The sequence below is a fragment of the Pleurodeles waltl genome, chromosome 8 (genome assembly GCF_031143425.1).
Source record: "Pleurodeles waltl isolate 20211129_DDA chromosome 8, aPleWal1.hap1.20221129, whole genome shotgun sequence".
In the NCBI taxonomy this organism is placed as follows: Eukaryota; Metazoa; Chordata; class Amphibia; order Caudata; family Salamandridae; genus Pleurodeles; species Pleurodeles waltl.
In genome coordinates, this window is record NC_090447.1 from 1,497,224,197 (window position 1) to 1,497,251,022 (window position 26,826).

Genomic DNA, 26,826 nt, shown 5'->3' on the forward strand with positions numbered 1-26,826 from the left:
CTGAGAAGTAGCCCCATCCCCATCAAATTAAACCTTTATCTTCCAGTTGGTGTGATGGAGGCCTACCTGTGTCTACAGGTTCAAGAGAAGTTGCCCTAGTGTGACCTGTGTCTAGGTCTATGTGAACTTTTTTCTGAATAGTGCTGCCTCCCATTGATAGGTGTAGCACATGGAAACCAAAGCCTGTTTTGTTGTCTCATTCTCTTAACTGAGAAAACATCTAGGGCTCTTCATTTGACATTGTGTCTTATCGAGGTCCGAACTGTCTAGAGGCAGACGCGGATCCTAGTCCTGCTGTCAATCCTGTTTTCAAGGTCATAACTCCTCCTGCACCTTGTTCTCTTTTTGAGTCAATGATACTGCTGTAGTTGATCCTCTGAGGTTGCTCAGTACATGGGATGTAACACTTCTTTCAAAGCTGATCCATTCTTTGAGGTGGCTCTTTACATGCTTTCTCTATAAGAATGTTTAACATGTGTCTTATACTTTAAGTTAGATGGAGTCTCTGTCCTTCTTAATATGTCTCTCAAGCTAAGTTTTGTGCTGATGAAAGGGTAGTATCAGGTGCATCATACTCAAAAGGGAATTGGTACCAATACTCTTCATTTAGTTTGATGGCACCAGATGGAAAATATTATTTCTCACCTAATTCAGCCTCATTCTCGGCTTCTTCAGAAGCACCCTGCACAGGGTTGTATGCAGTGTTCTGTTCCATCGTGGCATAATAGCCCAATGCCTGTTGCATGGTTGCAGAAAAGTATTTTTAGATTTGAAATATTGACAAGAGGCACCCTTGTGGTAAGCCCCTAGTGGGCATACGTAGAAGACCCTATGATAGTAACTCATAACTTTGGTGTGACACAAAGTACAAAAACAAAATGGCATGCTCACCGCCTCTGAATCATTCTCATACAGCAGAAAATCTTGGAAAGCAGTTAATGAAACTGCTGCTTTGGCTGGCATACTTTGTCTCCTTTGATGCCCCCCCCAAAGCTCAAAATACAGAAAATGTTCTCTGGACCTTGACTCATTGAGTAACTTCTTCACAGCACACCAACAACCAACTCCATGATGGAAAAAAACACACAATGTAAGGCGGACTCTGTGTCCCAAGGAACCGTGGTTTTCGAGGGCGTGATTATCGGTCCTTCCATGCATGCCCAAAACAGAAACAAAGAATTTGAAGAAAAAGAAGTTGAAGCGTTCCAAACCTCAACATTAGATGGCAGAAGAGTGCACTGCATGTGAATCTACAACACGTACTAAAACATGGGCTTAGAGTGAATGATATGTAAGATTGATATTAAGGTTGTATAATAGTTTATGGTGAGCTCGAATTTAGGTGAGGCATGAGAGCACATAAGAGAAACTAAAGTAAACAAGGCAAATTCAAACAAAACAATTTGAATTAAGTTAAATTCCAATAGAAATGATCAACTGATTAGAATTAAATGCATGTCTTACTAATTAATTCGACCTCTGCACATAGAATCCTCTACGGTCTCTCTCTTCTTATGTTCGGTACTTTTAGTTCACTCATTCCTCAACACTAGAGTGGGGAATGCTGAGTAAAATCCTGCAGAAGCTTTATACTGTATCTCTTGTCCATTTCTAAATCGTGCTCACAAGACCATCCCTCGCTGGGCCCTACACCTTCACCCAGAGGTAAGGCAAACTGAAGGAGACTGATTACCAAGTGGATAGACACTCCTTACTGCATGTATGTGTTACACTTTGCATTGAAGTTGAATATACACAAAGAAAGGCAGTGACTCCAGTTTTTGCGGAGATAAGCACTTTGGTGTATTGGTGTACTCCATCACTTCCATAGTACATGGATTTTTTTCACCAAACTACAGTTTCAGCCCTGTTGTACAAGTCATCAGGTGGTCTTCAGTGGGCACCTCACCTGTTTCTGACACTGTTCCTTTCTTCTCTGTAACTGGAACTTGGTGGCTGCCTCGTGGAGCCACCAGATGCCCCGGCGTAGTATTCTGCGTTTCCATCCAGCTCGCGGCCAGTTGGCGGCTTTCTGCGGGACTGCCGGTACGACCGCCCAAAGTTTGCGTCTTCCTCGTGCAGGGAGCTGAGCTCAGAGATAGTGTTGTTATCTGGGAGAAGCAAAAGGAAAAGCAATTTTAGAACCTGTCCCAAGAGAACGTGAATCAGACACCCAAGCTTGCCAAGTAATGTGATTTTTTTCACACAGGTTTGGATATTTTTTATTCAAAGCTAGGACAGAGTTCTTGACTTTATCTTAGAAATGTTGCAGAATCTGCGGCAGGAGAAGAGGAGGCAGACACCCTGCTTATAAAAATACATTATTCGGATTCCATGTTAAAGGCTCAGAAGGTATCCTGAGGTGACCTCCCAGATGCACACCAAGAACTAACAGGGCACGGTCCTTGCATCACAGAGTCCTTGCTTCATGTAGGATTCTTTATTCAGCAAGAGCAGAGGAATTGATGCTCCAACAGAAATAGAAGTAAATTCTAGCAGCTCGAAGTACACAGATCATTCCCATAGCACTACATTCAACCAAAACTAGAGTTATACCAAGACACAAAGGAAGAGACTCAACAAGCGTAAGATGCTGTACATCTTGCCCCCTTAAAAACGAGAAAGATGACATGTACACATACCACTCAAACCCAACACAAATAAAAACCCAGCATACACATCCTCCAGCTAAACATTAAATTAATCTAAAATATAATGCATGTATCATATGCATAAACTTTAACCACAGTTCTTAATCATCAGTACAAAATAGAAACAAAACACAACTTCTCACACTCTGAACTCGGCAGAAACAATCTCCACAAATCCATCATCTGCATGCACATTCAAAGCAATCACACCCGCAGGGGACCACGTGGAAACAAACAGAAGAAACTATCCCTGAGTGTGGCATGCACCACATACTGAAGACAAGATCAGCCTAAAAGAACAGCCACCCAGTGGATTTGCACACGCCGACTATACTACAGCAATGGACATACATCCTGAACGCACATCATTGTAAAAGGTATCCCATGGAATGGGTTTCATACCCATCATGCACACCCACATACACACACACACACACAAACAGGCATCCCTCTGGATTTTGCACCCTCCATGTGCAAAAAAGTTGATATCTCCGCCAAAGAAGTTTACACCCTCCACACACACACATGCAACACACAAACAGTGCACACAGAAGTTGGTATCGCCCCCCCCCCCCCACTGCTCGTAGAGTTCACACCCTCCACATGTATCACCGCAAATGTGTCCACCAAATGGAGGTTCCTGCCCTTCACACATACAGAAATGGGTACCCAACCCAATGAGGCATATACCCTAGCCACATAAAATAACTGATCACACCACAAGCAATGGGGAAAAACATAATATCACTTTTTCCCCCATCCCAGGCAATAACATAAAGCATCAAATGCAGCCAACAGAGAAACACCGACTGTACACACCAGCAAAAGTATCATTTGCAGCTGCATGAAACACTTACAGTGTCACTGGTACCACTAGGAAGACAAATATGATGCAAGAATCCTTGAGAAAAATTGCAGAGTATAACAAATAAACAGATTGTATAAGGAAGATGAAAACTAGCAACCTAGCATGCTAGCATTCTAACAAACCTGTATACACACACCTTCCACGCTTCACAGTTTTACCACAACAGACATGCAGTTCAAGACAGACTGCACCCGGCAGAACCAGCATACAGGTTGCAGCGCTCAGATCTTCTTCAGATGTCCACACCCACAACAAAACTCAGAGGAGTGGAAGAACTATTGCTTTCCTTTGACAAACTCGGCAGTGTTCAGCATCTTCTGAACACCATGAGGGTGATCATTAACCAATGAGATGCAGTTATTGAATGTGATGCTCATCCACGCAGACAACATACCTATGCATACTAGGTGCTGTGTTCATGTTTAAAATATGGTAATCTAGTATTTGGGGCAACAATGTATGTTCAGAAAATGAAAAACAGTATTTAAAAACAAGCATTTGAAATGCAACAGGTCTCGCGTTTGCTCATGTTAGAGCTGATAGCGTTGTAAACTCCTAACCCGACTTTTCACCTATCGGGCAAAAGTGCTTTTATATACGTAACCCGAAAAAGTGAAATTAACTATGTAAAGCGCTCGACTTCTGCCAAGCGAGATCGCGCTCCTAAATTAGAGAAAAAGAAGGCCACGAGCCCGATGGAAAACAGCGAGCCTCGCATGTTTTCTGTACTTGGTCTCTGCGCTCGAGGGGGGGTAGCCACTGGAAAAGGCATGACTTATGCGTGCCTTCGACTAATGAAAGCAAGCAGATTTTATTAGGCAAGCCCAAGAACCAATAAAAACCACTGACGTGAAGTTGACAGGGCTCCGAGCCCTTTTCTGAACACTAAAGAGTCTTGCTGCAATACGCATGCGCGAGCGCATGCAACGCAGGCTCGACCCTAAAAAACTAGAAACTGCTTACCGGGGACAAGCTTGATTTATTTACTAAAATGAGACAGCTAACACTTGGAATCAGAAACAGTGCATTGTCAGAGTCTGGAAAGCTTGCATTTGGGGACAACAATGTATTCAGAGAAAACTGAAAGCTGGTGTTTGGAGTTTAAAGTTTATATTCAGAAAAAGAGAAAACAACTGTACTAAAAATGGAAATGTGCTATTTGGGGATGGGGTGGTAAAATTTAATCTCTACTGTTTGAAAGACAGCATTTGAAAATTTAAAAATGATTGCAACTGATATCTGAGCGGTAATTAAGGCCAGGGACTTCTGATATTAGCACCTCGTTTCCTCGCGCATGCTCTTGCTCTGATATGACTTCATGACCCATCGATACATACAGAAGCTTTTAGGGCAATTTCTTCGGAAAAGTCTGCTATAAAAAGCCTATTTAGGTGCCATTTTCCAACACGTCGTATAGGAGAAGTAGAATGTGCATGCTTAAGGGAATTTGTGGATAATCTTTATGTTCCTCAAGTTTGAAAAGTCCACTAGCAGCCACTTCTCAGTGCTGAATGTAAATTTGCAGTGCCGAAGTAAATTGCAATAGAAAAAATAAATTATATTTTAAGTTTATGTATATTTATTCTGTTTCTCTGTCAGTTGCTAATTTCAGCTGGAATCTGCTTCAGAGCCCCTTTTATTCAACAATGCTCACAACTGGACTGTCAAAGTGTTATATTTTTCCTTTCTTGTGGGTTAATATATAGTACATATACCTATTCCAAGTAGATTACCTTGAAACACATGAAAGGGTAGAAGCCACCACGCTACCTTCTGCACCCCCAAAACCTTCTGTCATTTGGCATCTTCTATTATCTTCCTGGTCCCCCAGCAACAGATTCCTGGAGCCAGAACCCCAGAGAAGCCGGGCCAAGAGACGATTCCCTTTCTAAAGTCTGAGTAACAGACAACTAGAGTAACTTAAGAGCCCTCTTCCCAAGCCTTTAGGCAGAGATCTAACAGGAGCCCCAGATCTTTGCTGCGCTCCAGCACCAAGATCTGACAATGGTAAAACTTACATTTCTCTCGCATCTTCCTGGTTGGGTCAAACTGGGCCAGCTCCTTCTCCACGTAGTACATGACCTTCATGGAATCCCGCTCCTTGTCGGCCTGGATCCGGTAGCCTTTCCGCACGGCTGGAAGTGTCACAACACAAGGTAGCGCCATCAACGACAAGGTGCATAGAATGTTCCAACAGCAAGAGGTTTTAGACAGATGCACAGAGTCAACACATATTCTGCTGCCTACACAGCACTTTTATCTAACACATCTAACAGATATGCTGTTTGTGTTTGGAGACAATTTAATGTATAAGATTTCAAAACTGAGATATACACTTACGTCTGAGCCTCCGAAAGATGGCATATATGTGAAAAAGTTATTAAAGAACTACAAAAACCTCAACAGATGGGATTCCAACTGTTGGGACCATGGTAGAAAAATTTGTTTGTATTCGCTGTTCATCTCTCTACAGCCCAAATCTTGAAAATAATCTATCTGTTTTAGTCTGTCAAAGTTTTATTCAATATCAGTAGATATTGACCATCTCCGGTCCAAGCACTCAACAGTCCCTGCATTGTTGCAACAGATTGCGTTGCTAATATAGTGCGGGCTTGCAGATTTCTGGGCACTCTGGGACAAACAAGTCTGTGATCTATTGTAGGAACATCATGGGCTCAGGTAGAGACAGGTGTTCTGATTCATGGGGAAAGGAATAGGATAGAGGGAAAAATTAATTACCTGTAAAACCAGTTCTCCAGCAATGGTATCTTAATTAAATTTATAAACACTGAATATCTTCACAGGTCTGTGGGATTCCTGAATTTGTGCATTGAGAAACACGCCTTTTCTATCATAGCTTTCTATTTTCAACTGCTAACAGAATTAAATGTGCATATATTAAAATACTAGAAAATGAAAATAGGTTTAAATATAAAGAGCAGCCCTGCTGCCTAAGTACTTTGTATTCTCTCACATGCAGAGGCATATGGTGTCACAAACAGGAGATATTACCAGTACAATATTAACAAATGGTCTCTTCTCACTCTCTTCCCCTGCTGATGCCCTAAGTGAAGGCCCTAAGAAGGCTGCCACAGCTATGTTCTCAAGACTGGCCAGGCTGTAACAAACGCAGCAGCCCAGCTATGCAACGCCCCCCAGGATGATGGATTTCTGGAGGTGGTGCATTTCTCTAACCACCCATGCCGCCTGTGCACTAGCTGATTCTACACATTCTTGGCAGTAGCTTCTGTTGTGACCTTCTGGACCAGGAACACAGTCCTGATTTTGACCTCTTTTGACGGAGAACAGTGTGGATCATCTGACCACCTAAAACCACCATTAACAGCAACTTCAGCCTCCAAGTGGTCCAAACAGACTTCGCCAAACACCTCCCAATCTTATCTACAGAACCAATGCTCACCATATGGCCCATGATCACCCCAGAAGAAACCGCTGCCATGAAGTCTATCCAGTCAGAGGCCTCATGGGACTCTGCCTTCCCCACGCCTACTTCAGAGGACTGTAACCCATCAGTGCCATGCTCATACCAGTTCAGAATGCCTCCTCCTCTTCTGCCACCTTCTCAGGTTTCTTCAGCACTGGGAGGCATCTGTCCTCCCAATGCTGAAGAAACCATCTGCGGACCCTTCAACATTCTGCAACTACAGACTGATCTCCCTGCTACCACTCCTGGCCAAGGTATTTGACCTCACTGAATACTTTTCAACAACAACCAACTCCTTGACAACACAATCTGGTTTCAGACCCAACCATAGCAACAAAATAGCCTTCATCGCTGCCAAGGTTAACATCCCCATAACGCTGGAAAAAGAAGGCCCTCATCTTCCTGGACCTCTCTGCAGCATTTGACACAGTCTCCCACCGCATCCTCACCTAACCCCTGCATGACATTGGAGTCCAAGGACATTCATTAAAAATTGTTTTTTTCCTTCCTGATTGGAAAGGCCCAGTCAGTCAGCCTGGCACAGTGCGCCTCAGGTATCCGTGATCTCATCTGCGGAGTTCTGTAAGGATCCTCAGTGAGCCCTACCCTCTTCAACCCATATTTGATCCCTCTAGCCAGCATCATCTGCTCTTACACAATCAACATCCTCTCCTACGCTGACAACACACTACTCATTCTCCCTCTCATGGACAAGACGTCTAGTACCCAGGTCGGGTTCAATTTCTGCATGACTGAAAATGCCCTCTGGATGAAGACCAACTGTCTAATATTGAACAACGACAAGACCAAAACCGTGATCTCTGGGAAGAGCACATGCCCATGGGACTCCACCTGGTGGCTACACCAAGAACCTCGGGATCATCATCAACAGTGACTCGACATGACTCAATATGACCTCCCAAGTCAATGCCGTCAGTGCCTCATGCTTCTATACACTGAAGATGCTGAGAAAGATTTTCAAATGGCTCCCAATCAGCACATGGACAACTGTCACACACACCCTGGTCACTAACAAGTTAGACTACTGAAACATCGTTTTTAATACTTCTATAAGTGTCTCCATATAATTTGTATGTTGCAGCACGCCTTGTTACCCAAAGGAACAGGATGGACCCAATGATGAAGCATGCCACAAAGGGGCAACCCTAGTGAGTGGGGGTTATATAAGCAAACAAGTGTTCTCTTTATTCTGTGGCGGGTTATTTCCCAGCAAACTGACTGGCACCCTGTGTTTGGTTATTTATCGATAGGAGGACAAGCTTTTCTGCCCCTCTATCTCCCTTTCATTTTGGATAATATCTTGATTAGCCACCAATACACCCAAAGTGGGAGTGTTAATGAAATATAACAATGGCAGGAATCAGCTAACAATGGCTAAGAGGACTGAGTTTGTTCCATACATTTCTGAAGGTTTAACAGCTCTTTGTTTGCAGAAAGACCTAATAGGAACACTCAAGCAGCAAACGTCAAGACTTCCCTGCTTTATGAGTAGGTCTATAGATGTAGAGAGAAGAGATATTGGTTGGCATTTTCGGATCCTGACCTTCAGGCTAGCTACCCCATCCCAGGTAAAATATATTTCATATGTCCCCTTCTCGACTGTGTCTAAATTCTCCTGCTTCCATTCCTGATGCTGTCCCACCTCCTTCGGGAAAGGAAGAGTTTGCTATTCTATTCAGTGTTTATGAATATTAATTAAGTTTTAATGAGGAAATTATGCTTACCTGTTCTCTAGTATAGCTATCTTCATTACATCCATAAACAACACCCACCCCACGGAGCCATAGGAATGGATACAGAGTTGTTTTTGGATTGCACTTCCTTCAGTAGAGCATCAAAATGGACTGAGGGGCCATCTTCTGCTGTGCTGTAAGCTCGGCGGCTGTGAAGCTCCCTGGCTGCCGCAAAGCGACATTGCAATCCCTTCTCTATTTGAAGTGATACACCTGCGAAAATAATTAATTTCCACTTTCTGTCTTTTATTAGGACCAAATAAAAAGGATTTAGGCAGTAATGCTGCTTATTTCTTTGTTTTAAACTCATTTTAATATTAGAGTGTTTTATTTAGGTATATAGAATTTTAAGTAAATATTTTCTTTCTTGATTACTTGCCTTTCCTGGGTTCAAGGAAGAACTGGCTCCCTGTTCTAAGGGCAGGGGTAGAACTGATAGGCATTCCAGATCTTCCTAATCATCTATAGGATGGTGAAAGAGGTGTTCAAGTGAAGGTGCAGGATGGCACAGTCATCCTTAGGTGTTTGTCCGGCAGACATCCAAGTAATGAGATGAAAGGATGCTCTGGAGATAGCACTGTTTGTTTCTTATTATAAGATTTATTTCACTCTCATCCTGGACATCCCCCGCCACAGCCACACCACAGCCCACCTGAGAGACCTGCACTGGCTCCCCGTCAACAAGAGAACCACGCCCAAGCTCCTCACCCATGCTCACAAAGCACTGCACAACGCCGGAGCAGAATAACTCAGACGACTCACCTTCTACACCCCGACCCACTAGCTTCGCTCTGCTGACCGTGCCCTTGCCACTATTCTACGCATCCATAGAACGCCCTACGGTGGCAGATCGTTCTCCCACCTCGCCACCAAGACGTGGAACACCCTTCCTATCCATTTGCAACAGACACAGGACCTGCTAACCTTCAGGAGACACCTCAAGACCTGGCTGTTCCAGCAGCAGCAGCACCCCACCCCACCCCCCCCACCCCCTCAGCGCCTTGAGACCCTCACAGTGATTAATGCACTTTACAAATGCTATGATTGATTGACTATGTTGGAAGTCCTGCCTGCTAGTGACCATTTTCAGTGTTCATAAATATTAATGGAGGACCCATGTTTGAGAAAAGAGCTGCGAAGGAACTTTATGCTGGATGGTAAATGTGCAAGATAGTGTTTCTTTTGTAGTTTAATATTTTATTACATTTTAAAATAAATTGAATACATAACTATAATAAACAGCATAATGACAGTACCATTGCAGCCATTACACAACAACAGTTCCAAAAGGTATGCTAAAACAGATCATGGAATCAATTAAATACTCTAAAATAGTTAAATGTAAGTTCAAAAACAATTAGGTATTGGTCTTTAGGTAAAACAATAACTAGGGTTTCTACAAAGAGACAAGTTAGCTGGTGCCAAATTAATCAACAGATATCTAAAAAAAAAAAGGTGAGGCCTGGCAAAGTTCACGCTTGTGCAACAAACCAATAGAATAAGACATAGAGGACAAACCAAAGGTAGAATGCATGCATGGAATAAAAATAGGATTTATCGTCTGCGGCTTGTGGTCAAAGGGTAATAACACAACACAGAAAACTATTTGCAAATCCACTATGATTCCCTCAGTATTAGGGTCGCTCCCAAGCAGTGTGTTCTTTCCCAATGTTTGGGCATGTTGGTGAACATCGCTGGGTCACTTGTAGGAAGGTGTAGTGTTTCCAATTTACCTGCTGGATCTAAAGTAGGCTTTACAAATTGGTGAAATGAGCAGTTGGGAGCATCCTGTTCGACAGCCCAGTAAATACACTGATGAAGACCAGGAAAGTTCCAATAAGGATGATAGTTTGAATGTCTCTGGGGAGGTGATATCGGCTGCCACATGTCGGAGCCTGGCCAAGTCTTGCAGACATGGCAGCAATAGACTTTCTTGGATCTTCACCATGTGGCACCAGCATGAGAGGAGAGAGAGAAAAAAGCAAGCCTAAGAGTGTGTATGTATGCATGCGCTCACACACATTCTCATTCTCGCTCCCCTTTTTCAGAAGATTTCACTGAGGCCATCAACTATCCAAAACTTAGGGTGTGGTATATCTCTGCGATCCTGACTGCAGAGAAAACCCCAAAGCAATCAGACAGTTCTTCTTCTCTGTCCACATACGTCGTCAGGTGAGGCCTACCTTTTCTCACAGGTGAAGTCTACCTTTTCTCACAGGTGGGACCTGCCTTTTCTCACATGTGAGGCCTTCCTTTTTTCAAGTTCTTCATGAATCAAAGGCCTTTACTAGAACTGTAGCCCACATTAATGACACACATCAATGTTTGGGGCATCACAACCTTTTCAACATGCAATGGAATGTGAAGTGGAAAGGTTTATTGAAAGTGTAAGTAAAGTTGTGGTTGGGTTTAGACTATGGACTAAGCAAGTGCAATAGGGTCATACAGATTATCTCTCAATCTGTGACAGTGTCTGGCATCTACGTAATGGTGAGTAAAGTCTAAGCGGAAAAGTGGAAATGGTGTGGCTCTGGAGTAGGTAGCTATGAGGGTATGTGAGATTCATCGCGAAAGCAAGTTCTGTTAAGATATCGAGGTGCAGACAAGGAGACATGGTTGTCTATGGAAGGCATAGTGTGAAGTTGTTTACTAGATCCAGTGACCAAGGGTGGCTCATCATATGGTGTGGAGGTGCTTCAGGTCAGGAAGGCAGAAGTTATGACTAGCCTGGCAGGTGAGCTGAACTGGGGTGGCAAAGTGCAGAGGCGCGTGGTTGGGATGGATGAGGAGGAAGAGGACTCAGTCTAGCGAGAGGATCTTGTGGCTGATGGTTGTCTCGTGCTGGAAGCAAGATGTCTGTCCCTGCACCAGATGATTGTTCAACTCTTGTAGAGCTCAACAAGTACATTGGTTCCTCCACAATGAAAGAAAACACAACCAAAATGATAAGGGAACAGTCAACAATCAAAACAAGATTAACATAATAAAAATGTTTTCAGTTCCTTGCTGACAGCAAGATGGGAATCAATGACTCATGCCTGCTTAAGTAGATTAAGCCATAACCTGAGGCCCTTGAGCCTGAGTGACTTATCCCAGGCACGTCTCCATTCAACCTTGTAACCTTTATAAGCAGCATATATGCAGAGTGACGGGAGGATGTAGTAACTTCAGATAAAATTTTATTTTAGTGTGCAGAAAAGGAGAATCACTCGGTTGAAAGCCAGAGAGAACAATTTCAGCACTCCCTCTTCTCTCCCAAAATCAGAATCTCTGATTTATTGACATTTAAATATAGAAAATCGTGCCTCATCAACTACTGTGTGGTTGCTAGGCAATTTCAAAATGTTGACAAGGAATCCGTGGCTTGATCATCATCCAGACGGACGATAATTTGTGTTGTCCACATACAATACAGCTTTACATCTAAAAGAACTGATCATGTTAGCGAGTGGGCACCCACAAAGGGAGAGGAGTATGGCAGAGAGAGAGGACCCTCTGGAACTCTCATGGATACTGGGTGCTGTGAGATTTAAAATGAGCTACTTTTACTGAGTCTGGTCTTCCAAAAATAATGGAAACCACTCGAGGACTGGGCCAGAGACCCACAACTCCTTCGTGAGGTGCAGTAGCACTGAATGGTCCACCATTTGGAATACAGCAGAGAGGTCCATAAGAATCGCCCGCTTCATCGCCTTCATCCACCATAACCTAATGTCTTTGGTCATTAGAGTCCTAGGAGATTCAGTTGTTTTTCTGTGATGAAAACCTAGTTCTCAAGGATAAAGAGCTTTAGTCTCTTCTAGCATAGAGGAGAACTACTCTGCAAATATTGTTCTATTGTTTTGAGCAATAAAGGAAGAATAGTTACAGGGCAATTGTTTACAACTTCAGCAACTAAAGCATTCTGTCAGCCACACGTTCCTGCATGATGTAGCATGCCATACATCCAAGCATGCGCTTTACCACCATAAACAGGGTATGAAGTGCTGTATAAATGTTACAATGCAATGCAGATTTTCATAGCCATAGCTTTATTCGCTTGTCGTTCAAGCTTCACCTCCAGCAGAACAATGGCTGTGACAGCACACAGCTGGAAATTTGTAAACTATGTTTGCACGTTGTCAACATAGTTTCCTCAAGCCATCCACCTTGACAGCTGCATGCATAACAGCTTGTTGGTGGTTGCTTTAGTATTTGTAAACCACAAACAGTACTATTACACCAGCTTCAAAGCATGTCTGCCTTCACTGTCTAAAAAGCTTCTTTTCAGGGGTGCATGACTTTTGCAATTCTTTCAAAGACATCCTGATAAGCTTCTTCCTCATTCTCAATGCCGGTTCATTGATGGTGTCACCATCCACCCAGACTCAGGCCTTCGTCCTAGATGGAGAACATATCGGGAAAGACCTTCTCAGTTCCCCTTTAGTTTTTCTTCTGGAAATATTTGCAGGTAGGTTTTTTGAGCTATGCAGAGCACCTCTCACCATCTACTCTCCTCACGCAGTGGATCTTTGTGTGGTTCTTTCTGTTTGGCACCCTTCTGCCAGTCACAGTCTGTGCTGGTGGTATGGCAGCCGTATGCCAAAGGTCGTCGTCATTCTGTGGAAGTCAATGTAACGGTCCACTATGGGATTCAGCCATTGATGGTTCCTCCTGCTGGGTATGTTGGCCTCTCTACTTCTCTGTGCTAAGCGCCAGCCGCCCTCTGGAAACAAAGGTACCCCTGGTAACAGAGGACATTAACAATGCCTTGGTCGTACATGGTCCTGTACCCTGGATCCATTTCTTGCACCTTCACTCAGTAGGTCTTCTGACAAGTACAAACAGCCCCCCACATGCTCTTTTAGGCTCTTGAGAATACACTGACACTTCGAGGTGGCTACAGTTTTCTGTGCATGAAAGTGTCCAACAGGCATCCACACTCCTCAGTGGAGCAGCACAAGGCTTCACAGAAGGAAGCTAGAACCTTTAGCATAGAAAAACCGCAGCCATTAGTGAGACCCGCAGCTGTATTTCAAGTTGTATTTCATTGTGACCTCTGTACATGACTTGTCTGATATGACAGTTGTCTAAACGAAATACAAGTGATTGGCAGTACTAGTAGGGTTTAGTATTACAAGGAAAAATATTGGTACTCTTAACAGTCAGAGTAATATTCTAGTAGTAGTGGAGCTGGCTGAAAATGAACCTGGCTATGCCTAGGCTTGCTGTGTGGGCTCCAGCATAGGCTCAGGTTCAAGTTCATACTTGCCCCCTTCCTTCATATAAGTCCTGGGGACATTACCCTTGCTTGAGCCAGCGTGCATTAAGAAAGTGATAAGCATTTAGACCTGGCATGCAGCTGTAGTAATGACCCTAATACTTGTAAATTCCTCACATGTTGCATCGATTAGTGTCTACTAGGACCTGTACTCATCGGTCTGTGATGCTCTATCCAAGTGGTATCATTGCATATCAGTAACTGGTGGTCAGTGAAGCGGTGTAGATGTCACAACCAGAGGTGTGAAGGTCACATCCACACCAGAACGTGAGCAACATGGACTGAGAGTTTTCCATCCAGCCATAGTGACCAAAGGTGAACACATGCTTCAATCCAAGGAAGAGAGCAGGCATGGACAAGAGTTAAGACATGCTTCAATCAAAGGAAGAGAGCAGGCATGGACAAGAGTCATGCTTCAATTCAAGGAAGAGAGCAGGCATGGACAAGAGTTAAGACATGCTTCAGTTCAAGGAAGAGAGCAGGAATGGAGAAAGGTGAAGACATGCTTCAATTCAAGGAAGAGAGCAGGAGTGGACAAAGGTCAAGACATGCTTCAATTCAAGGAAGAGAGCAGGAGTGGACAAAGGTCAAGACATGCTTCAATCCAAGGAACAGAGCAGGCATAGACAAGAGTTAAGACATGCGTCAATCAAAGGAAGAGAGCAGGCATGGACAAGAGTCATGCTTCAATTCAAGGAAGAGAGCATGCATGGACAAGAGTTAAGACATGCTTCAGTTCAAGGAAGGGAGGAGGCATGGACAAGAGTTAAGACATGCTTCAATCAAAGGAAGAGAGCAGGCATGGACAAGAGTTAAGACATGCTTCAATCCAAGGAAGAGAGCAGGCATGACAAGAGATAAGACATGCTTCAATCCAAGGAAGAGAGCGGGCATGGACAAGAGTCATGCTTCAATTCAAGGAAGAGAGCAGGCATAGACAAGAGATAAGACATGTTTCAATCCAAGGAAGAGAGCAGGAATGGACAAAGGTCAAGACATGCTTCAATCCAAGAAAGAGAGCAGGCATGGATAAGAGTTAAGACATGCTTCAATCCAAGAAAGAGAGAGGGCAAGTATATAGCAAGTATTCACAAAGAAGTCAGTGTATACACATATATATATATGTAGGTATTTATGTATATGTAACATAACATTGTCTTTCCATTGGCGCTTTCACTTTGGAGCATCTTTTGTGAGTTGGAAATCCCAATTAAATGTTTTGTTGGGAATTTTGTGGTTTCATGAGATTAGTGTTTAATTCTCTATCTGGGATCAACCCATTCAGATATGGTATAACAGTTCTTCTACCTCTGGTGTGGAAATGCAGTGGGGTTTGCTACTTCCTGTGTAAAAGTAACTTGTTTTATAGCAATTCACACCACTCTACTGCCATTCCTACGGACTGTAAATAACAAGTGTTGCTATTAGTCAATGTAATGGAACTCTATTTGCTAGCCTCGTAAGGACGAAAGGCTGATGTGGCTTGGCTGGCATTCATACTTATGATCTGGAGTTCACAGCTGATGCCAGCAGTGTGCTCCTGTTTGAACACTCAGTTTTACAGATCAGCTGGCGCTACAACTACCCCTGAACTTTGGCCAAAGACCTTTACCCACAGTAACATTCTGTCTGCCCATTGGCGCTTTCACTTTGGGGCATCTTTTGTGAGTTGGAAATCCCAATTAAATATTTTGTGGAAATTTTATGGTTTTATGAGATTAGTGTTTATTTCTCTATCTGGGATCAAACAGACTCAGTTGAACACTGTTGCAACCTCATCCACTGAGAAACTAGCACAAAGGGGACCTCAAGCCATACAGTAATATTATTCTTAGGAAAAACTGATACCCAACCTCAGAGGGCACCCGTAGTAAAAGAAAGTTACTGACAAGAAAAGTGCTTGTAACCACCACATTTTATGTCTGTAATCTGTCATGTTTTTACTTACTTTTTTATATGCATACTATACTTAGATGGTGTTCTTTTTACCTTTTATTACTTTTACTATTTTAATGTCTATTAATTCCGAAAAAACAAATATAAAATGCATGTTTCACACGCCAGACCTACTGACTTTGCCAGTGCTTGTTGGTTGTGTAGTCTATCTGTAAGTGAAACATTCAACGAGACTTCACTGATTCTTTACATTTAAATTTTAAAAAAAGGTAACATAGTAGAAAGAGGACAAGGATTACCGTTTTGGCCACTCATGGAATCGCTCTGCACCAGGGGTGGAACGTGTTGCTTCTCGATCAACATGGGAGGTGGAACAGGAGCCACCGGCACCGTGGAGATGTAGTATGGGGGGCAGTTGGTGGGGACCACAGGCGGATACCCAGCTTTTGCAGCCTTGCCGGCTTCGTATACTATTGGAGAGAAAGAAATATGTATGGTAACACGAGTAGGCAGACCTTGGCCGACCGTGCCTCGATGATCACACTGGAACAATATATAGGTTACAAAAGAGCAGAATTGACACAGCCTATATCAACCCTATCTCTATTTTATGGTGCCCCTTTACAAATTTTATAGATTAGGAATTTTAGAATATAAATGCTCTCTTCATCGTCATCCGATTAGAGGGGAAGTTTCTAAACCTCCTTGATGTTTCCTTTTTTCTACCATGGCTAATGTATCAATTTTCGTGATCTTATATTGTTTCAACACATTCTAAACTTGCTTTTTATGGTTGTTATGTCTTTCTCATATTGAACCTTGTACATTTTTATCACAATAATGCCCTTTTCTTTCCTCCCCCCTTCTCTCCTCACTTTTATTTGTAACCTTTCCATTAATGTTATGCAATATCATATCTGTATTTGTTTCAACTTAAGAAACTTCTTACAGACTAGGAAACATCTGCCCCCACAGGTTAGGTCCAGACTTTGCACATTTCCAACCTTATGTTTGGATTTACATACTGAAATATTAGAAAATAATCTTTCAGAATGAACAGAAACTAATTCAAAATGCAATTGAAATGAGCAAAAAGAAGAATTAAAGGCAAGGAAGAACAGAAGCAAGACACTACATCAGCAGTACACATCACAGGAATGGTTTAAGCCCTTTACTTCTTAGATGTTTAAATTTCAGGTAAGTATAAAAATATGTATAAATACATTACATATTTTGGAGACTTTATTGTACAAAATGCAGTGTTATATTTTTTAAATATATGATGGTTGAGCTTTACCATTTTCAGGATTACTAAGATTATGCAGAGGAAATTATACAGCAAAATATGTGGCACATTCCTTTTTTTTCTTTTCTAAACATTATAACAACGATTTTGAATATAAAAGAGTGTAAAACAAGGGTGGAGGAAAAAGAGAAGATAAAAAAGTGGTAGCACATTAAATCACAGCACGTACATGGTTGACCAAGGTAGAAAAAACATGTTATACAAGAGACATTATATTCAGGTATTAATATCAATTGATTACACAAATGATCCAGTGGAATCTGCTGAGATAGGGAAAATACGCTCCGAGTCATGGAGAGTAGAGGGTAAAAACTATACAATGTTGTAATTTAGGAGGATAAGTGAGATGCTGAGGGGTACAAAGTGAAGTGTGAACAAGATCAATAGTTATTGTCCTAGCAATTTATTTTGTGCCGACTATCAGATTTGTTCACACGTCTCTGGGTAGGAGATGTGTCTTGTACATGTCGTAGTGCAAAGGAGTCCAATGTAGGGATCAAGGCAAAGTAAGGAAGAGTAGAGGAGGATATTGGGGGGGAAATGGTTAGGAAGAGTCATGTAATAGATGTCATACGTTAGACTCGGGGAAAAAGGATTGTAAAGTGTTGGAGAACAAAAGGTTTCATATTATGGTGGTTGCTTGCGGATGTAAAGGTTTAGTGTATTCCATATCCGCTGTGAGGCTATAATGTGGCCTCTAGTGAGGAACTGAGTGACATGTGCCCTTCTCAGATAAGTGCCCCAGGCCCACCACGTATGGAATGAAATGTTGTTATTACATTTCCAGTAGATCAAAATCACTCTGAGGGCAATGTTAAGCAGGAGGTCAAGTAAAATGAGGTCTGAAGTAAAGAGATCGAAAGAGAAGTGTCTGCAACGTATTGTCCCAGGATGACAAGCAGGAAATTTAGTGGGATGGGCTTCGTGAAGATTTTGTGCGGTTGGTTAAAGATGTCCCGCCAGTAGGAAGCGAGGTGTGGGCAGGAAAATAATATATGTTCCTCGTTACTAGGTGAAGAGTTGAGGTCAAACAGGTGATGATATCTTTGAGTTTAGTTTGAACAGTTTAGCAGGAGTCCAATACAGAGAGCGAACAGCAAAGAATCTAGTTTGTGTTAACGAGGGAGTTTATTTATTCTGGGTTACATTTACGCCTATTTTTGACCATTTCTCTTCAGTGGGGGATGTTAGGCAGTTAAAGGAGAAAAAGGAAGACCATTTGTGAGGTAATGGGGTGGCTTAGAGCCGTGGCGGAAGAAAGAAGTTTGTAAAGTCTAGAGCCTGAACGTCTTTTTGCAAGTATCCTTTGCAGGTTCTGAATTAGTGATGGATTACCTAAGTGCCCCAGTTTTGAGATTTTAGCTTTGATTTGAAGGAATCCATAAGAATCAGTATTTAAGAGGTTGTGTTTATCTTTAAGTTGAGTATATGAGAGTGGTTCTGATTCTGCAAAAATGTCTGATATAGTTAGGATTCCTTTTGAGGCCCATGTCAGGGCACTGGCCGCTTAATTAGGGGTCTGTAGTTTTTTATTCTGCCATAAGGACACGGAGGGGAATTTGTGAATATTGTTTGACAGAACTGAATCAACTTTCAATAAAGCAGAACTCGTATCTTTAAATATTTTCATGGAGTGGTTGTAAGGGTGATGTGACATCATCAGGATCGATAGTAGTGAGAAGGGGTGGCAAATTGAAGATTCAATCTCAAACAGATTTTTTTATTTTTGTGGATTGAGTTCAAACCAGCATGCACCTTGGGCTGCTAGATATAAAGTTTGGTATATATGCCAGTTTGGGAAGTTGGAGCCTCCTAATTTAGTTGGTGCTATCAGTTTTTTTAGGCTAGTTCTGGGTTTTTATTCTCCCAGAGGAAATGTGAAACAAGTTTATCAGTTTTAAGGAAAAAGTCTTGGGAGAGGTGCTTGGGGAGCATGCTCAATATGAAGTTGACCAAAGGGGACACCATAATTTTGATAGTTTTGAGTCTGCCCCACCATGATGTATATTTGGGTGACCATGCTGATAAAAGGTCTTTCAATTTATCTACGGTTTTATTTTCAATAATGGTAATAGATTCAGACATGTTGTTACAGAAACATATTCCAAGGTACTTAATCAAGGGGTTTCATTTAAATTTGAAGGAGCCAACAACAGAGAAATTGCAGTGAATATTTAAGGGAAGAATATCGCTTTTTTCTGTTCAGGGAGTAGCCCGAGAAGTAGGACAATCATTCAATAATGTTTAAGACCTTTAAGCTGTTTAAGAGTTGGGGAAGTTGAAAATATCAAGATATCATCTGCATATGCAGCAGATATATACGATATATCTTTGAATGTGATTCCAGAGATCATAGTTGAGATGTTTATCATAATCAAAAGAGGGTCAACGGCTCATAGGAATAGTAAGGGTGAAGAAGGGGCAGCCTTGACGAGTTCCTTGCTTTAAGGGGAAGGGCTGGTTTAAGGAACCATTAATCCTAATTCTAGCTGAGGGGTTCGAGTAAAGGGCCATGATCATCATAATAAGAATTCTCTCCTAGGTTGTGTCTTAGGAGAACAGCTTCGAGGTATGGCCAGGAAACCTTGTCGAAGGCCTTCCCAGCATCTAGGGCTATGGTGGCTGCTGGAGGGGTGAGTGGGTTAGAGAATTTTTTTAATGCCATGGGAGAAGGGGCAAATGTTGTCACTAGCTAGACGTCCTTTAATGAAACCTGATTGGCTAGGGTAGACAAGTTTGGGAATCAGTGGGGTAAGACGAGTTGCAATAATTTTAGCATAAATCGTCGCATCCATATTTATGAGAGAAATGGGTCTGAAATTTTTGGGGTCAATGTGATCTTTACCCTCTTTGGGTATGACCACGATTGTGGCTTCAGAGGCCGACCCTCAAACTGAACCAGATGTTGAAAAATGACATTAGGCTGGGTTTAAAGTATCCATGATTGTGCATGGAAATGTTTTGTAAAACTCATCAGGTATACCATCTGGGCCCAGGTTTTTACCAGATGGGATTATTGATTTCCTCTGTAGTGATCAGGCCGGAGATAATTTCTTGGTCGTTATCAGATACCTGTTTAATCAGTAAGGTGCATAGAAATTCCAGACAGGCGTCTCAAGGGATGTTGAAGGTTGGAGTATACAGTTTCATGTAAAAAGGTTGAAAAGTTTTAAGTATTGCCGCAGTTGATATTTGTGTCTTACCCTACTAGTCTTTAATCAATTGGATATGAGTAGAGTTGTGTTTAAATTTCAGGTAGGGTGCCAGGGATTTCTGGCTATGTTTAAATAGAACAGTTTCTTATCATTTTGTGCATGGATCCGTAGGTGTGCGCCTTTATTAATTATGGAGTTTAATTCGTATTTAAGGCTTTTAAGGGAGGTCATAATGAAAGGGTCATTGGATTTCCTGTAGGCTGTTTCCATAGATTTAATTTTAACTGATAGTTAGTCCAAGGTTGAATTTATTGTTTATTATTCTGAGCCATTCGGCTTATGGCCAGTCCTCTGAAGTGACATTTCAAAGAGTCCCAGAGTTATGGGGATGAAACAGAATCTTTATTTATTTGGATACATTTGGATAATTCTTTTTTAAATTCCTCTATTACGTTTGGGTCCTCCAGAAGTTCTAGGTTCATGTGCCAAGATCTCACTTTTGGGGAAATAGGTATGATTTGGAGGGCAATGGGTTCTTTAGAGGAGGATTGGGTGTGTTGCAGAAGAGATTAGTCAATTAAAATGTAGTCTATTCTGAGGAAGGAGTTGTGTGGGAGGAGAAGAATGTGAAATCATTGCAAGTAGGGTTGTGGAGTCCCTATACATCTGATAACTTATGGGATGAGCACAAGGTGTGCATTGCTTTATGTGATTTAGGGGTTCTGCATTTGAAGGCAGATTGTCTATCTACTAGGGTGTTCACTGGAAGATTGAAATCGCCACGAAGTAAGATACGGGCATTGGGAGGGAAAAGAGCTATTTTAACGCATAAATTAATCCTGAACTTGGGGTCATCAATTGTGGGTGTATATATTCACCTCATAAAGTTCAGAGTTATTATTCTGTGAGCAGGTTATTAACCATTTGCCATTATCATCTGGTTCTGATGAGATAATCGAGAGACCAGCATTTTTAGAGATCATTGTGATCACTCCATTTTTCTTACTGATTGCAGCTGAAAAGGCAATGTCTGATACCCATCCTGAGCATAAGGAGAGAGCCTCTTTATAGTTAATTTTTGTTTCTTGAAGGAAAACTAAGACACCTTTTAGGGAGTGGCAGCAGTCGAAGAACTTTCTCCATTTGACAGGGTGGTTAAGACCTTTAACACTGAGAGAAAACACTTTAAGTGAGTTGATATTTTGGTCAGCCATGTATAAGTAAAATGTATCTGGTAATAGTAGTGATATGGGTGCCTATTTGAGGCAATATATTCAAACAGGGTGAACAGAAATTGCATGACTCAAAGCGGGAAGCAGCATCTCAGGGAAGGAGGTCAGGGGAGGGGAGGGGAGCATGGAGAGAAGAAGACTCTCCATCGCAAAAGTGAATCTCTAAAAGACGAAGAGTAGTGTACAGGGAAGGACGTACAGGGCATTGGATGTCGCTAACAAGAGGAAACAAGGAGAAAAGTAAAGGAGGTGCAAAACCACCGCCTCATTAACTATTACTAACGATTAGTAAAGGCCCTGTGGTTCGAAGCGATTGTTAGGGGCAGCTTCGAGAGCCAACTATAGTGAACATATCTCGAAGAGTAAACTTGCTTAGAGCCAAGAGGGTTAGGGATGTGAATCATGATTCAATAGTTATGTATTTGGGAGAACAATTCTTATAATGAAGAAGCCAGGGAAGCGCCAGGACTTTCTTGTGTTAAATCTAACATGAAGTGCGTAGTTATGATCGCAATGTGGCACATTCCCTTGAGGTATTTTTATCCATTTACAATCGAAACAGACTTCTTGATGATATCTGCAAATTTTGTGACGTAAGTAGAAAATATTTTAAATACATAATTATGCAGTAAATGTGCTGTAACTGAATTGCCTGAATCCACTGACACTTATCATTGCCCATTGTTTTATAAACGTTACTGAAGAGTGTTATACAATGCCTAAACAGTCTAACTCCAATTTGTGCCCATAGTTAGCTTTACTTTTAAAAAAACAGCTTTTTAAAGCTAGCTACCACAAAATAATCACGTAATATAAAAGATCCTTCACTCTATACTATATATACATATATATGTATACAGTATATGTGTATAGGTGTCTACAACATATACATGCATATAGCTCAGATTTAGTACCTTTATTTTGTAATAAAGTTTTAATTAATGTTAATTTAAATTTACTTAACATATAAGTCAAAATTAGTTTAATAATTAGTACATTTAAAATAATCTACCTTTAAAACATAGGTATATATTTTTTCATTTTAACTATGAATCAATTTCAATATTAAAAAATATTTAATGCACATGCATGTGTTCTTAAACATTTTTACATTAAGGGAGGATTTATTTAAAAACAAAAAAGCTAAATTATTTCAGGGAGTACAGGATTGTTTTTCTTGTGGGAATGGCTTTAGGGTTCAGGGATGGGTAAAGCTCAGGGGTAATATTGCAGGGTTTTTTTAGGCTTCAGGGGTAGCTAGTGTTTAGGGGTATGAAGGGTTTATGTGGGGTCAAGGGTGGGTAGTATTTAGTGGTATAAAGGATTTTTTTAGGATTCAGGGATGGATACAGCTTAGAGGAGGTAAGAAAGTTTTGAGGTTCGTTGGCGGTTAGTGTTTAGAAGTAGTAAGGGATTTTTAGAATTTAGGATGGATTGTATTCAAGGGTAGTAAGGAGTCATTAGGGTTAGCACAAATGTAATGTTTAGTGGTAGTAATGGCTTTTTAGGGTTCAGAGATAGTGGTTTGGGGTGATTTGGGGTAGTTAGGAATAGCTACTGTGATGAAAATAAATGTATATTGTGTACAATCTTGAGGGGCTCTTGTGGGATTGTCAGTAGGCGAGCTAACAATACATTCTACTAGGAGAAAAGGACATTGTGCCCATTATCGTGGAGGTGTATGTAAGGGCTGTAGAGAAAGGAATGCTAATTATTTTTTAAACACATGTTACGATCTTGCAAGACTCTTGTGGGATCACGAAAAACAGAAAGGAGTAGGTGTTCTGTGAATACACTCTGGTATACCCACTGTAGGAAGGAGTGTTAGTGGAGACAGTGTTTATCGGAGTGTACTCTTTATGCCTATCAGCTTGGGAAGAGTTCTAAATAGACATTTAGGACTTTCCCCACACCCTGTACAGCTGTGATACATTAGAGGGGTGTCATCAGAGAGGCACGCTCCTCCTCACACCCTCCTATGGACACCCATCATTCTAGAGATAGATCTCATCAGCTAGGCCAGTTCCTCTATATACCCTGCTAGGCACACTTGTTATCCAGGAGACAGGACTGAAAGGAGAGGCCAGTCACGTCCCACACCCTATTATGCACACTCGTCATCTGAGATAACGATCTCAAAAGAGAGGCCAGTCCATCCATTCTGATTGGCCCAGGGAGCTTTATTTCCCTTGGGCCATCTTCCTCACAAGAGAGTAATGAAACACCTTAAACATTACATTTTCAGAATAGTATATCTTCTTGCAGACACTGATCACTCTTTTTCTGATTTATAATTATCTCTTTAATGTAAAAACACATACAAAGCTCTTGAAAAGTCTGATCTCTCAATGTGACAGTTACAACAACTGAGGAGATGAGCAATCTCAACTGAAATATTGTCTTTTTACACTGTATACTGAGACATCATTTATTAGAAAGGTTTTGCAAACTGTGCACCCTTTCTTGTTATTTTACAAAGCCATTCCCTTTCGTGATGTGCGCACACAGAATTTTTCTTCATTCTATCATATATATATATATATATATGTATGTATGTATGTATATATATGTCAAACCAAGGCCCTTTCAGGGTTAGAGTGACACATACATTATGCAAAAAACAAAGGAGAACTCTGGGAAGTTCCCAATTTTAGGTGGAGAGCAGCTCTAGTAAGGACCACCCTGCAACACCAGCGACACTCTAGATTTGCTCACCTCAAATGTCTGCTTATCTAGCAAAGTTTTTAAGCATAGGATCAGCACAGTGCTATCCACGCTGAGCTAGATAGGGATTTTGCTGTACAAATGGCAAAAGACTTTAAAAGTACATGAAGGAGTACTATTTTAGTACTAACTCATTTACTTTTACATGGCTTGTAATCCGGCTGCATTACATTTAACATAAGAACTGGATTGAAATATTTGGTGAATATTCATATACAGTTAATGCAAACTGAAAGGACTGTGCCCTCTTTGTGCTTGTACTAATAGAGGCCTGTCAATTTTAGGGCTGACTCACACAGGCATGTGTATGCAAAGTAATACTCCTACATACTACTTCATGTACTTATACAGGCCTTTATGAATCAGACCTGTTGTTTTTAAAGGGAAGTGCTAGAAAGAATGTGAACAAAAGCTGTACAACAGATAGAGTTTCAAGTAATGCTAGTATGGAGGAAGTAGAGAGAACGCCCTTCCAACACTGTTTATAAAAGTACTGATGAGTTCAGATAAGACATTCAACAATCCAGGACTTCTTAAGCCAATTCTGGGCTATGAAAAAGAGATATAAGTTATGGAGTAAGACGTTTTCAAGGACAACTAATGCTTATGTGTCTGTAGAAGAAGGTCTGCTGTTTACTGATGTAGGTGTCTTGTCGATGCAAAGGATAAACAATGATGGGAACATTTCCTGCAACAGTATTTTTAGTTAAACACGAATCACTGCAAAAACCCAACATTATTCTTTTGAATAAGAAAGTTTTTCTGTAATCGTTTTTTTTCAAGACTTTTCACCTGCTGGCAATGATTTGTGATGCTGGTAAATATCACAAGAGCAAAGAGTGATTTGAAGAGCAAAGAGTGACATTTAAAGTTTGCATACCTCTGCGTAAACCTAAAGATTTTATGACCATTATAAAATGATGGTATTGATGTAGTGATTTTATCCTCCTTTGCAGTTTTAATGTAGCAACAAATGGTCGATCAATGATTTGCTCTGACACAAAAAGTGATAGTTCAGATTGAAGATGACACTAGATTTCACAAGCAAGCCCCAGAAGTGTGATTTTATGCATCCTCTGCACCAACTCGTGTACATTTTTTTCATTTAGTCATTGAACACCAACCAAAATTTCTTTTGTAACCACATAGCACAACTTGTTCACAAAAAACCCTGTCAATTAACTTGTTGAAGGCTTCTGGTGAAATTAGTTGAGGATACTCACAGGCTTTTGGACAACAGCAGGTATCAGGGCAGCAAGGACAGCGGACGTAGCAGCAGCAGCTATGGGGGCAGCACTGGCACCAGCATATGCCAATCATGACAAAGAAGAGCGCTGTACCCAGGATCACCAGGCAGACAAACGCCCACTCTGAAAACATAAAAAGCCCAAACAATGAACGTCCGGCAGGCATTGTTAGGAAACATTTGCCAAAAGTACTGTGAGAAAATAAGTTTTGATACATTTGATAACCCAGTTTTTGCACTATAAACATGTAAGAGTTTTGAGTTGGACATGACAGTATTCAGACTAGCATATCATGGTGTTTTGTTATTTTTTATTGCATTTTATTTCAAAGAAAAATAAAATTTGTTGTACAAAATATAACACTTAATCATTCCATCCAGAGTGTGGGAAAATGGAATAACGCAACAGAGGACATATGGTCCTACTTCAGGCTATCATCAAGAGGCAGTTAGCTTCACTTGGTACACATCATTGGAAATTCCAGCATTTCCTTTACACCCTCAATATTCACAGTACCTCCAGGCCAATTCACGTCATGTGGACCACAGGCTAAAACAGAGGATGCACTCATTACCTATGGCAGCGTAGGATTTATAGTACAATTTGTCTAAAATCTTAAATGTTGTTTCAGAAGTTCCTGTTAAAGAAGGAACAGTGTTGCCTGCAGGGAACAGATTAGAGTGGTAAAAATACCAGCATCATTCATCTCTGTCTGGGACAGCATGAGTCCCCATTCTAACTGTTTCATTGATTGGTTGACTTCATTTATACTTTTTTCCTACAGTGCCTGCCACTGTACGGCTACACAAGGTACAAACTTATTGATGCGTTGCTAGGCTCTGAACAATAAACCCATTAGCTCTTACAGAGTGCGAAGAATAGAAGCCGATTAGTGCTCAGCAGTATTGAAGTTTTCTCCAAAAACCTGGTCTGAAAATTAACAGTATGTAACTGTCCAAGAAATGTTGACCTTTCTTTTACAATAGGTAGTTTATCTTCAGATATCAACTGAGGTAGACATATCTATAATCAAATGACTTCTAACCCCTTGATTTGAGGATAGAAGACATAATAGATGCCTGGACGGTGGTAAAAGAACAAATGCATCAAGAACAACAGTGGTGTACCTGAAGTAGCCCCTCCATTAGGATAGGCCACTACTGAAGTCTGCCTTGTAATCGAAGTAGGTCAATGTACCCAGGCACAGGATGCTACACCGATTACCTAAATGGTGCACTGCTTTTGTCAACCAGAAAATATACTGAACATGTCGTCCATGCTTGTCCTG

General features: G+C 41.3%; 1 protein-coding gene across 4 annotated transcripts in view; it reads right to left on the reverse strand.

Annotated features, from left to right (window-relative positions):
* Positions 1 to 26,826, reverse strand: part of ILDR2 (immunoglobulin like domain containing receptor 2) — a 742,290-nt gene that overhangs the window by 43,808 nt on the left and 671,656 nt on the right. For all 4 annotated transcript variants that reach the window (XM_069202734.1, XM_069202736.1, XM_069202735.1 and 1 more), the window contains 4 exons: positions 25,515 to 25,661; positions 16,174 to 16,344; positions 5,538 to 5,654; positions 1,910 to 2,111 (listed from right to left, as the gene is read on the reverse strand). In XM_069202734.1, the coding sequence (XP_069058835.1) occupies positions 1,910 to 2,111; positions 5,538 to 5,654; positions 16,174 to 16,344; positions 25,515 to 25,661 (637 nt within the window). The remainder of the gene's footprint in view (positions 1 to 1,909; positions 2,112 to 5,537; positions 5,655 to 16,173; positions 16,345 to 25,514; positions 25,662 to 26,826) is intronic.